This window comes from Protopterus annectens, chromosome 8.part0 (assembly GCF_019279795.1).
Source record: "Protopterus annectens isolate FY-2018-M chromosome 8.part0, PAN1.0, whole genome shotgun sequence".
Classification (NCBI taxonomy): Eukaryota; Metazoa; Chordata; order Ceratodontiformes; family Protopteridae; genus Protopterus; species Protopterus annectens.
In genome coordinates, this window is record NC_056741.1 from 865891226 (window position 1) to 865905662 (window position 14437).

General features: G+C 41.5%; 1 protein-coding gene across 5 annotated transcripts in view; it reads left to right on the forward strand.

The window, feature by feature from the left end:
• HDAC6 (histone deacetylase 6) overlaps positions 1-14437 on the forward strand; it is a 1533697-nt gene that overhangs the window by 298649 nt on the left and 1220611 nt on the right. For all 5 annotated transcript variants that reach the window (XM_044080374.1, XM_044080376.1, XM_044080377.1 and 2 more), the window contains exons 5-6: positions 2500-2540; positions 2904-3000. In XM_044080374.1, the coding sequence (XP_043936309.1) occupies positions 2500-2540; positions 2904-3000 (138 nt within the window). The remainder of the gene's footprint in view (positions 1-2499; positions 2541-2903; positions 3001-14437) is intronic.

A 14437-nucleotide genomic window follows, 5' to 3' on the forward strand; every position in this document is an offset into this window, starting at 1 on the left:
GGTGTTTTCCTCATAGTCACAAGGTACAGGGGTTTAATTCTTTCCTTGGGAAGCTTGGCTAGCCTAAAAAGGGCTCCCTGTGGTCGTTAGCTGAGGCATTACCTATGCAGCTTTTAATATGAGAGCCTGTGTCACTGCTTAGCCTAGTGAACCTTCTCCATGAGTGTTTTTATGTACTTCCATCAATATGTAGAGAGCTATCTAGTGTCATTGGCTTGGTAAACCATGCTCATATCCCTGGTTAACATTTTTAAACCTCCACTTGTATGTGGCAAAGCAGTCAACCAAACCACCATTCTTTCCTCTAAGGTTAGGTGAGTCCAGGCTGCTGTTTAACTGCTGAGTTGTAGTCATCACAGAATTGGCATTGTCATTGGCACAACTGATAGAAAGCAGCAAAGCAGCTATTACAGTTTTTATTTAGTCATTCATTTGTTGAATTGTTGAGTTGACTGATCCTTAAGGACCCTTTCCAGCCATAACATTGCAGAGTGCTTAGACAATAACAAAATGGCTATCATTTAACATTGAAGGGAGTATTCTTGTGATAGCAGAAGTAAAGTGGTAGAAGATAAGGATAGAAAAACATTCTTTGTTGAGCACAGACTATTAGATACACTATGATGGAAGGAGTTCTTTTGGTTTTGTTCGACATCTTTTTAATTGACTGCATTTGGTTGGTTATACAAATCGACAAATGTGCAAGGTTGTCAATCCCTGGGTTGGGTAGCATTCTCTTTCCCCGGGGATACTGTGATATTGGAGTTTGTATATATAATTATCGGCAAGGGGTGCAAAGCAATGTTTTAAAGTTTCATGCTCTGTGCATGCATACTAGGAAGTCGAGGTTTTGTTTTTTGATGTAGAATAGTTTACCCTCAGGATGTGGACAAGTGTTAGTTGACCAGCTGAAGGTAAATCAGCTAAAGATGTGGCTTGAACTGCCTAACTTACAAAGCCATGTCCAACTCAGAATTGATGGGCATGCTCCACCTAAAGAAATCCAAGTCACTGCGAGCCACGCGCTCTAGTGAGCTAAACCTGGCAACAACAATAAATAGAACATGCTGGAGGGATAGATTCCTGTCACAGAGACTCCCCATACTTTGGAACAAAATTCCTAACTGCATTAGGCAGAGCCCCTCACTAACACACTTCAAGAGAAGCCTTGATGAGTGGATGGGTAACAGAAAGTACACCCCTGGATCACATCATTGGCTCTGCTTGACAGAGGCTCAGTTAATTAATCAATGGGGCGGCGAAAGCCATCCCACTCTGGCTAGGCTTATAAATGCCCTTGCGCAGATAGCCTAATACCTACCTATGAACCTATGAACAGTAGTGCTTTTACTAGTAGGTTAGTAGCATAGAAGGAGACTGAGAGAAAGCTGTAGAGTGTGTGCCACTATCTATTTCCAGCAGAAAGAAATAGAGTAAAAGAAAGACAGTGGTGAGTAAAGTTAATTTATTTTTATCTCTGCACCTCCTATGCACCTAGATGCACCAACTTTTGTCCTTGTTTGTGTTCTCTTTTTATATTATGCTTTCATTTGTACTTGATCTCGTGAAGCAGGTTTCCTCTTTCATAAAAAAGAAGACGCTCAGGATTTTTGTTGTACTGTTATCCTCTACTTTCATCTACTTGACTGAGAAGGAAGCTGTGCTTTGCCTGCAACACCAGCCTTCACAAGGACATGTCTTTGCTTGCCTTCCTTGGCCAATGCACACATACTTTCACTCCTTCCTTAAAGTCTAATCTTGAATACTGACTAAAGTGAAGGTGCCAGTAATCACACAAGGCACACAGCATGGCAAACTTTGCTGTTTCATCCTGTGCAATTGTGAGAGCTCCAGCCCTTAACACTGTGGACTTGGCTAATGTTGAGAACTGCTTTGGTTTAAAAACCTGTGGGCACTAACTGCACCACTGGAAAGACTGTGGTTTGTTGACTGCCCTGCACGTATTCTTGACATTTCAGAGTGATTTTACTGCTCTGTGCTCAGACCCAGGCTGCTGTTGGTTCATTTTGAGCTGTATGAGATGAAGTTGTCATACCACAGGGATGGAAATGCAGGTCTGTAATGCAATGCAGCCCACTAAAACAAATGGAATCTTTCTGCCTGAAATTCAAGACCTGGTAATGCAGGTTCCCATACTTACAAATGAAGTGAATCAAATTTAATAGTAAATGTCAAAACGAATTGTTACACTTTCTGAACATTTCTGCATGGGAGCTTCTGCATTCCCTCATATCCTTTAACTCTGAGACTGTGTCACCTTAGACAAGAGGGAAATACTCCCAAGATACCTCAGTTTCACACTTGTGTGTATTCCTCTTGTTTACAGTTGTATTTTCACTGTTCTGAAGATTGTGGTTATGGTACTTAAACTTTCAGAGGGAACATAAGTGCAACATTTTTCCTCCATTTTCTTTTATTATAGCATAACTTAAAAACATTTGATTTATTTGCTTATTTGATTCTTTTGTTTCTTTTCAGGCTCGAGCTGCCACAGAAGATGAACTCTTGTTGGTGCATAGGTAAGCAGAGTTTAGTGCTGCAGTGGAAGTGATGGCAATTCAGTGAGTTTTGGATGCTTCTTATATGTTTGTTTTCCATTTGAGGTTTACTGCTTTATTTAGATTATGCTCAGAAGCGAATGGTTACTAATAGTAAGGTCACAGTGGTGGTGGTATAGCAAGTTATTTACATTGACACTTGTCGGGGGGGGGGGGGATTTGAATACCAATGTGGCAGTTTTATATCTCAGAAGTGAGGCTAAATCACTTTTTCAGGGAATGCTTACTGCTCTGCTAATGTATAGAGTGGACATATCTGTGTATACAATATTACTTTCAATTAATGCAATTTCTCTTGTCTCTCTCTCTCTGTCTCCTCCCCAGCCAAGAATACATGGAGCTGATGAAGTCAACACAGTACATGAGTGAACCAGAGTTAAAATCTCTAGCTGATACTTATGACTCTGTCTTTCTCCACCCTGTAAGTCTGTTAATCCATACCATTAATTCACATAACTACTTTACATACGTTACGAGCTTGGTTCATTTCATCATTGTGTGCAACTATCCATAAAAGGTATTTCTGCAAGATTAGTACATCTAAATTTCTGATAGCTTTGGGGCCTGTCTACTATGTCTGGTCTGTTTTATTAATTTAACTATGTCAACCTATTAAATAAACCCTCAATCTGATATTATCTTCATTCGTTCATTAACCTGTGGGTCTCATTTCTGACCTCTGGAACTGACTCTGCCACTTCACTAGCTTGAGCTCCTATTTCCCTACCCGTAATGCTTCTTTCCCCCAAAGTACTTCATATCTCATCTGCCACTATTTGAACAAGCAGCGAAGTTTCAGTGCTCTTCAGCTGCTCCCTTTTGAGTGTGTTTTCACAATGAGTGTTGACTTTTCAAATCCTTATTTTTGTCTTTTGCCTTTCTCCCTAGCTTTATTTAGTAGAGTGGTACTGGTATTTGTAGTCATATTTCTGGTTTGTCTTTTCCCTCCTTTTTTTTCTTTGCTCTTTCATTGAAAAAAAAAAGATTTTTGTTATGTTCGAACTGAAGTCGGACAGGGTTGATGAGCCCTTGGGGTTTAAGAAGTGAACTTTCTCTAGCCATAAAATTCCCTTGCCTGACACCCACAGGGAGTGTGTCTATTGCTTAGGCCCTTCCCACTTGAGCAGTGATTGCTCTATCTGTGCGGGCTTTCACCCACGAGCTCAGGAAGATCACTGCAATAAATTGATTACTAAGGGATTATTGTTGCCTGCTTCTTTCCCCTTCTTCTGTTCCTTTTTCAGAGGCTCAGACTCCGTCTTGGAAGCACAAAGAGGCCTGGGAATCTAAAAAATGTTCTCCCGACTGGTCTCCATCTTCTCAGTCGGAGCCTGTAAAATAGGCGCCAAAACTCGGAACCTTCTCCTTCTGTTCAAACAGTTGCCCCCCCCCCCCACCTCACCCCGGACCTCAGGGCCGAGCATATCGGTTCAGAGATCTCTGCTCTGGGAGACCTCCCAAAAAGGAATTCCAGACCTGCTTCCACATCCTCTTCCATCAGGTCTTCTCAGACCCTTTTGGATAAGGATGTTGGTAGATTGATGAGGCAATTTCTCAAAGCTCAGATTCAGATGAGGATTTTGTCTGCTCTTTCCCCCTCTGGTTCCGTGAAGCTTTCCCCATTTTGCCCCATAGCTCCTTCCCTGATCCAACCCTCAGTTTGAGTCATCTGTTCCATTAGTCCTGGGTACTGGGGTGTCAGAGCCAGTAGTCATCACACCTTCTTTTCAGTCAGTCTCCCTAATGCAGTTGGTGTCGCCAGTGTCTGTTCCGAATGAGTCTCGGAGCCATAGCCTTGATGTCGGTTATGCGAGGATGACTTTAACTCAGAGATTTTCAGAGTTTTTGCTTCCCCTCAGAGCATCTGCATTCGACAGCTTAGCTCCCCCTTCAGATTGGGAATCTTGGGTTCTCCAAGGGTTATCAGCTCCAGTGGCCTCTGCCCCGGGGGGACTTCCCTCTGGTGTTCAGAGCCCTTTTGCCTTCAAAGTGATGGAGAGGGTCTTCATCCACTCTTGGAGACCCTCGATTCTCACCCCTGCACACCTTTCCCTGTCTCCACTGGATCTGTCTCCAAGGCCTCTCATCTACCACGTGGGCAGCTAGTCCCATGAAGCCTCCAGACTGTCCCAACTGTGGACACCCAGAGATGTTCCGACATTTTTCTGGAGCATCACAGTGAGGAGTTTCCTCAAAAGAGACTGTGCAAGAGGAGCCATACTGATTCCCCAGAGGACTCCGTCACCACTGGTACTGATTTTTGAGGAAGGGGAGGAGTCCTCAAGATCTCCACTGAATGATGTATCCTTTGGAGACATCTTAGAAATCCTCCATGAAAGAAGTGGATGGTCTTCCCAAAGCCCCTCCTTTGAGGAATCAGTACTGTTGGAGGCTTTTCGGTCCAGCTCATCTACATCTTGGGTGTCTCCCCCTACAGACATGCTCATCAAGCTGGTATCTTCTGGGGCATGGAAGGAACCAGACACAGTAGAGCCTATGCCCAAGTGCACAGACAAAATCTTGAGTGCTCCCCAGGGAAAAGCTTTTGGACTAAGGGTATTCTGGTAGATGCCCATGGTTGTTGCGGCAGGCACCAAAAAGGAGCTGGCCAAAGAGAGCTCCTCTGTCCATCCCCCTGTGTTGTGGCAGCCACCAGAAAGGAGCTGGCCCAAGAGAGCTCCTCTCTCCATCCCCGTAACAGGGAGTCTTGGGCTTTGGACAGATTTTGTGAAAGAGTATACTCTTCGGCCACTTTCATCTTGAACAGTAAGCTACCTGTTCCATTTTATGAGGTTACATAGGGACTTAGTCAAGGAACTCTCTAGCTCTATCCCTGGGTCTATGTCTGGAAAGGATCTGAAGGTTTTCTCCTCCAGAATGGCCACCCTCCAATCCCTGTCTAATGCATCCATGAGGTTGATATCCCATGCAGCAGAGGGTTACCTCAAGAGCTGCACTTTCTGGTATTGCCATAAGGCCGTGTGACTTTGCGGAACCTTTTAAGACATCCTTCGTCAGTGTGCTTTTTGACAGATCAACTTTGTTTTTGTGCCCACTGTTGAGAGACACTCTCCTGCAGTGAGAAAGATGGGAAGACCCTGTCTGCCATTGGGATCAATTTTTCTACTCCACAAAGGTCCTTCTTCAGGAACCACCATGGGAGTAAAAAGATGTAGTTCAAGAAATCTCAGGGTTCTTTTCAGGATTCTCAGGGAGAATTTTCGTCCAGAGGCAGAGGGAGAAATAACCAGAATGGTAAACTCTTTCCATGCGGGCAAGGAGGGTCTGCAGACCCAAAAGTCTCAAGAGTCCTTTTAAGACAGACCCTTCCAGTGCTCCTGAACTGTTGGCCAGCTGCCTTCCTCTGGAGGCAGTCGGCGGGGGCACTTTTCCTTGCACCCCAAAGCCTGGGAAGCCATCACAAACAATTGATGGGTAGTAAGGTTCATATCCTGGGGATACTGGTTTCCCTTTTTAGAGACACCAAGACAAAAGTCTATCCTCCCCGATGTACCACCCAGTCAGAGGGAGGGTGCAGCCATAAAAGTAGCAAAATTGCTGCAAAAGAGAGTCGTCCAGTAGGTCCCTCCCAATCAAGTTAGATCAGGTGTTTACTCGAGGTTCTTTTTTGTACCCAAAAAGACAGGGGACCTGAGGCCAGTTCTGGACCTGACATCGCTGAACAAAATCGGTAAAGAGCACAAAGTTCAGGATGGTTATGGTTCAGTCCATCCTACCTCTACTAAGGATGAACGATGTGTACTACCATATCAACATGGGCAGGCGCTCCAGAAGGTTTCTTCATTTTAGGTTGAGAGCCAGTCATTTTTAATTCAGCTGACTCCTGTTTGGTCTCACCACAGCCCCCACAGTGTTTACTAAATGCTTGATGGTGGTTGTATCTCATCTCAGGCTGCAGGGATTCCAGATATTTCCCTATCTAGACGAATGTCTCTTGACCGCTCCAACCAGGCATCGTCTTATTCAGGCCAGGGACTACCTGGTTACACACCTTGGCATAACTCTCAATTTGGGGAAATCCCAGTTGGAACTGGTTCAAGTGATGCATTTCACAGGGACACGATTAGACACCATGGTTTCTTGGGCTTGTCTAACAGTGGATCAAGTATCAAGCCTACGCCTTCATGTCAAACAAATTCGATTCATGCCAAACCCTCCAGCAACTTTGGTTCTCAGAGCTCTCGATTCTATGGCAGTCACAATACCTCTTTTACCCACAGCGTGCCTTCACACGAGAATCTTACAGTGGATGTTAGCGGTTCAATGGTCCTGGCACAGAAATCCGCTAAGCTTTCCCATCAGACTTTTCCGTGTATGCAAAGAATTTGCTATGGTGACTTCACTCTGCAGACATTATTCAAAGGCGACCCTTCAGTCTTCCTTCTCCATATACCATGGACACCTCCCAGGTGGGGTGGAGAGGCACTGTCTGGTTCGGATGGTTCAAGGCACGTGGATGCCTCAGGAGAGACTAAGTTGCATATCAGTGTCCTAGAGATGAGCAGTTCTTTAGATGTTGCAAGAACTACACAGCTTTCTTCTCTATGGACTGTTGCTATCCAGACTGACAATTTGTCCGTGGTCTGGTACATCAGCAAACAGGGAGGAACCAGGTCTTACACCCTGTGTCAAGAAGTTATGAGTGTGGCAACGGTCAGTCTCTACCCGCCACTTTCTAGTGGCAATGCACATTCCGGGAGAGTCCAACATCCTAGCAGACATGCTCAGCAGAGTTCTACTGATGCCTTACAAGTGGTCTCAGAACCAGTCCACGGCAAATATGATCTTCCAGAAATGGGGTCAACCCTGCTATGACCTCTTTGCCTCCCTTGTCAACAAGAAATGCAGCAGGTACTTTGCCTTAATCTGTCCTCAGGGACAGTCACCAAGAGATGCTTTGGTTCATGCTTGGCCTCCTGGTTTACTGTGCGTTTCCCCCATTGCCCCTAATTCCCTAGTTTCTGCAGTAGGCATCCAAGTTGAAGAGGGAAGTTATCCTCATTGCCCCCTTCTGGCCTCGACAAGTCTGGTTCACCTGTTTTTGGTCTCATCTGATTTGCCCTCTGGTGACACTAGGTCCAGCTCTGGGTATTTTGTCTCACCCCTTGTGGTACCCTCACCCGGACCTTTCAAGGCCTGAGACTAACGTCATGGTTTCTCCAGTTCCAGTGATGGCTAGACATCCCAGGCTTTTGTCTCCTGTCCAGAAGGTCTTGATTTCTGCCCATAAACCCTCCACCAGGAAGATTTATAAGAGTAAGTGGAAAAGGTTTTCCATATAGGCCCAACAGAAACAAGTAGACTCTTTTATGGGCCCCATCCTGGTGGTGGTGGTGGATTTTTTTGGCTTCCCTTTTTAACAATGGGGCTAGTTTTTCCACCATCAAAGTTAATTTAGCTGCAATTTCCAACTTTCATTTGGGAGAGGACCCTTTTTCATTAGCTTCATCGAAACTTTGTAAAGCTTTCCTTAGTGGTACCTTTCTACTTCATCCCCCCATTAAAGATCATACTCCCCATTGAGATTTGACTGTTATGTTGCAGGCCCTAATTTGCCCCACTTTCGAACTAGCAACCACAGAAGATTTAACGTTTCTGTCATGGAAGACACTTTTTCTGGTGACAATTACTTCAGCAGGAAAAATGTCAGAGTTACAGGTCCATTCCTCCAAGTTTTCATATTTAATTTCCCACAAAGATAGGGTAACCTTACCATTCTTTTTGCCTAAAGTTGCTACAGAAGCCAATATCAACCACTTCATCCATTACTTGGACAGAACTAAGAATTTCAGGAAATCAGAATAGTTGTTCATATCTTTTTCAGATACTAAAAGAGGTGTAGCAATTACTAAGACTTCTTTGGTGAGATGGTTAAAAGAATGTGTTCCTTTTGTTTATTCTTCTAAGAACATCAGTGTACCTGGTCAGCTTAAGGCTCTGTACAAGATCTGTGACAACTTCTCAAGTCTTTTGGTCAAGAGTATTTATTAATGACATTTGTGCAGCTGCTACATGGTCTAGTCCTCACACATTCATTACTCATTTATAAAATGGACATAATTTCCAGGGATAGGTCTGCTTTTGGCTCTGCTGTGCTTTGGAATATCCTTTGAGGGCCACCCAAGCTTTTCTAGTTGGGGACTCTGTCCCACAGGTTAATGAACGAATGAAGATGACAACCTCAGATAAAGAAGTTATGTTCTTAACATAATGTTCCATCTATGTCTGTTTTCATTCTTCATTAACCCCCCGTCCTAGATTTCGTGTGTCCTGATGGATGTGTTCATCATTGTTCCTGTTTGAGCTCCCGTTCTATTGTTTGATGGTTTATGTATAGCAAGGGATAAATAGTGATAGTAAACTCAATCTGAGGTACTTTGGGAGAAAGAGGCATTATGGATAGGGAAGAGGAGCTCGAGCTTCGAATTTCAAGGTAGTGAAGCAGCTGAGTCGGTTCCCTGGGTCGTAACAGAGTCCCACAGGTTAATGAGGAATGAAGATAGACAACACAGATGGAACATTATGGTAAGAACATAAATGTTAACAAGTGGACATGCCTGTAACCTATGGTGACAGGCTTTAGTGGTACTATTTCAGTAGGGGAGTTCACATAAGATCAAACCAAAATCACCCTAGCAAGTACAGCAAGTGCACAGGCCCAATAAACCTTGAGTAAAGTCAAAAAATAAGGCCAGCACTAAAGGTGGTTAATATAAATTCTTTAATGAAGCATAAGTAACACAAAGGAAAGGAAGTGGATTATCAAATTAGGTGGGCTTTTTCAGCCTGGATTAAATGACCATTTGTAATCAACCAATAATCAACTTTGTGCAATTAAGGAATTTGTGTAAATTATGTGGATGTGACAAGTCTGTGTTTAACACTGAGGAAGGCTATTTCAGCTGAAACTAACCTGGTTGAATTTTTGTGGTGGTTACTGGGTTTATTCCCCACCATTTGTGTTATTTATGCTTCATTAAAGAAGTTATATTAACCACCTTTAGTGCTGGCCTTATTTTTTTGACTTTACTCTGAGTTCACATAAGACCCAAACAGTTTGACTAATCAGTCTGTCCAGTGCTCTTTGTAAAATCATGAAGAAAATCATAATGGAGCTTACCCAGAAAGATATAGGGAAGATACTTCTACTAGATATAAAATAGTATGGGTTTTATGGGACATCTTGTGTTTTGAATCTTGTGCTCTCTTTAAAGTGGTAATAACAGCACTTGATTGGCTGGACAGTATGCGCTGCTTATCTTGCTAAGGCTGACACTGTTCTGCATAAGGGAATAATTAACAAATTTAAAAGCATTAAAAGTCAATCTATGTGGAATTCAGTTGACAGAGCACTGGTTATGCAATGGGATGGGGGTTGGGAAGACCTGCTTGCTTTCAATACGGGTTACTAGTGGTATTCCACAGGGCTTTGTAGAGAGACCACTTCTTTTTGGCCTAATCCTTTCAGATGATCACCAGATATGTTGATCATCGTTAGCTGGTTAGCATAATTACTTCCAAATAAGATGCTGATGGTCATTTAAAACATGCACGTTGTAGTGGTAATGACCTCATATCTTTAACGTTACTAAATGCAGTATCATAAAGTAGAATTAAGTCCTGAAAACTATCACTAAAGATCTACGGACAGCAATGAACTAAAATTTAAACTTTGATCCTTTTGTATCTGCCAAAGCAAGTCTGAAACTCATTTAGTGACTTCAGTCTTCATTGATTTGCCAGACAAATGCAAATTTAATGTGGAACAGGCCAAAATATGAGGCAAAAATCTGGATATTCTGTGAAATTCTTGACAGTTGAGAGCTATGTGTCTAGCCACTCCAGTGAGATATTTCTATCACTTTAATCTTAGTTATCTGACACTTTATTGAATGCGTTATGGCATTTTATAGTTTTCAGATAAAAGCTCTAAAAAAGAGAGTGAAAATTTACAAAAGTTCCTTGCTAGAAAAATTATTGGATTAGAAAACCTAACTTGTGCCGAAAGCATTTTGAAATGATCAGTTTATTCTTTTTCGTATAATTTATAAGACGTGATCTCTAACTACTGTATTTATTTATTTAACATTTGTTTACTGGGAAAGTCCGAATGGACACAGGTCCATTTTCAGTGGAGGCCCGGGGAGAAAAGCTCCAACAATATGAAAAAACAAACATTATACCACAAGAAAATTACAGAGTACAGGTCAAAAATGAAATAATACTGTACAAGGCAAAGCTTGATCTAGGTCTGTTTCTTAGCATTTACTTGCAACACACCACTGGGAGAACTAACGCCGGAGGAGGGAGTCTAATATTGAAATTAAATATCAGTAATAGGAAAAAAAGTGACATACCTTGAATGACACCTCCCATGGGCCCCGGTGGTGCAGCAGTTAGATTGCCGTCTCACAGCAAGAGGTTCTTCGGTTCGATTTTCGGCTGGAGTGCCTTCTGTGCAGAGTCTGCATGTCCTCCCTGTGGTTGAGTATACTTTAAAGACATGCAGGTAGGTGCCTGTGGGTGTGTACCTTCTGTGCAGGCTGGACGCTGGGCTGGCAACTCAACACTGTAAAAATCTACTGCCAGTCAATAGCGGACTGGTGATCTGCTGTGGCGACCCCTAACTGGGAAAAAATGAAAGACCTTGAATGACACCTCCCAAGGTTATGGAATTGTTTTAATATGTATATGGGAAGTAGAAAATGCCAACATATGGCTGTGGTAGTCCAGTATCTTTAAGCTTGTGACAGATGAATTTTTGAACCTAGACAGAACTACATCTTTTTAGGATGACCAGGGAGCATTTTCTGATTAAATGACTTGCCAAGAGTTGCATTGTTTGAAACTGCAAATTGAGGGAAGCTGGATATAGGTGGCATGAAGCTCATGTGCAGTTCGTAACCATAATGCTCTACCCTAAACTGCTAGATTTATTTTGTGCCACTAATTAGTTAGGCCATTTTCCACTTACTGGGATACATCATTCATAACCCAAGCTACCCCACCATGTCGATCATTTATATGAATATATTATGTATTTCATTTTGTGTCTGTATTTGTCTTACTTTAAAGAATGTACATATACAAAATGGGAGGGAGAAACCATTAAACATGTCTAATTTGTTTCCCTTTAATTGAATTCTGTAAGACTGATACGTAATTTTGAATTCATTTGGTGGGACTTGATTCCTTCTCTGGGATTTGCATCGATTTCTCATAATTTAATTTTCATTTGCAATTTTAAACATTTGTAACATGTATGCTACATGCATTTGAGAAAATAACGTCTTTGTACTTTTGGACTACTTACTGAAACTAACTTCAGCATGCTGTCCTTTTTTAAATAACCCTCCATTTCTTCTATTCATTTAATTTTAAGTGATGTTTTTTGGTTTCCTTCATATTTTCTTTCTCTGAAGTAGCTGGTCAATGCAGTTAAGTGTCTAGTAAGCAGTGGATCAGCGCATGGCACACTTACTTTTAATGCTAGAAGACCATAAAGCTGTGTGTTCTGTTCCCACTCCAGGTGCATGGATTGCTGACAACTGCACTGTAGCATTAGGGTCTGTTGAACTGTTGAGTGTGTCGTCCTTTGGGCATCCCATCTACTTGAGTTGGTGGTAGCTCAAGTGGATGTAAAAGCTCCCACAGATCCTATCAGTGAGAATAGCCAAATTCCCCCCCTAGTAGTACAAATACCACCTTGGGTCTCCCCAGAAAAGAGGCCATTAGCTTAGCAAGACAACCCAGTCAACAAAGGAAAAATAATGAAAGAAAATATTAAATACTAGTGTTGGAAGTGATGAGCAGGGAATGGTCTGATGCAGAAATCTTTCTTTTAAGATGAAAAGTTTGCTGTGCTTGCTGAAGCTTTCCAGTAAAGTTGAATTTAATGTTATTGTAATCTGGAAGTGATTTGCACTTTTCTGTTTGGCACAATGTTTTGAGTCTTGTTCCAATTGTGATTGTGTTTAGAGTAGGAAATGTTGAGAAATATTTTTTTTTTATATTAAGATAGCTTTGCTGCAGCCGTTTCTGTGTATCAGAATCCTTACATCCAGAATTTCCTTAATAAAACACAGAAGTTCAAGATTAATATAAAATCATTAGTTCAACTACAACAGAACAGCAACGAAAATGTATTAAAATAAAATATACACCACACAAAGATGAGAGCTTTTGACTCTTACTAGAGAATTAATCAGATAATGAATGTCATCACATCCTGTGTTTTTATAACCACACCAATTTCCTGTTTCTTAATTAAACCATTAAAACAGTCAGAAAATAATTTTTAACTCCGTTACATAAAAATTTAAAATGCTGTTTACTAACAGGCTGTTTTACTGACACATATTCATTCAAGCCAGGGGGCAGGGTAGCATTCAATCCAAGCTGCCACGTTAATTCTTTCTTTAACAAGGTTAACTTCCAGTCACCACCTCTGGGATTCTTTTTAACAACTTCAAGAATTCCAAACTGATACCCTGAATAATTAGTACAGTGTATAGAGTGTTTATGTAGAGCACTGGTCTCCTTCTTTATTTTAATATCATGGAGGTGTTCATAAATTCTCTTTTTTAAAGCTTTCTCCGTCTTTCCTATATAAAAAGCTGAACACCCTCCACATTTTGCCAAGTATACCAGTTTGTTTGTGCTACGGTTCCCATTCCTAAAATGGATCTTACCACCCAACCCATTTTCTAAAATTACAAAATCAGAATTATAAATGGACACTGATTGCACATTCCACATGAAGTAGTTCCCTTCCTTACCTCATTCCTATAAAACATCCCCCTTTCCAATATTTGTTTAAAATTCCTCCCAGTCTTGTACAAGATTGTGGACTTATGCCCCACTACCACATACAACTCCTTATTCACTTTAAAGATGCTCCAGTTACTTTTTAGGCTATGACAGATAGATTTCATATAATGATTAGCTTCTGTTACATATGCTCTTTCAAACCTTTTGTCACATTCATTGTTGTTAACATCTTCCAACCCTACATCTAGCAATGGAATATATTTTGTGCCCCATCCCCGGTATACCTCTTCTATAATGTCAGTAACCAACTTGTCTGGATATGCTCTATTTAGGAACATGACCTTTAACTTTGTCAATTCAACCCTTAGATCTTCACGTTGTGATGTCATTCTGGCACTACGAATGGCTTTTCCCTTAGCTAAGTTCCTTTTTTGAAAATGGGAGTGACAACTGGAATAGTGCAGATATCCATTACACCATGTTTCCATCATGTAAATATTGGACTTGAAGCCTCCCTTGGTATAGGCCACAATAACATCAAAATAATTATTGTCCCTCCCCCAATTGTAATTGAACTTAAAATATTCAGAACAAGCATTCAAATAATCCATAAACCTATTAATGCCATCTGCATCCTCGCCCCATAGAATACATTTATCATCCAAAAGTCTTGCTTATAAATGTAAGCATTTGGAAAAAGGGCTTTTCAATACATGTTCCATCTCCCAACCCAGCATAACCCAAATTGCACACATTGCACCCATTGATACTCCAGTCACGTATTGATAAAATTCCCCTTGAAAATGGATATAATTGTTCTCCACAATCAGAGATACAAAGTCACTAGATAGGGTAGATCTTGGATCTTTTTCTGTAATTAACAGTAAGTCAACTTCAGGGACATGATCCACAATGTGTATGGCTTATGTGAAAATAAATATACTTAAATTAAATAAATACACTTAAATTAAATGCAAGGGAAAAGATAAATTCAGAGAAAGCTGTACAGAATGGCTGTAGAACTTGTATGTTACCGTGTACCAAGCAGGCAACTGCTGCTTAGTGTG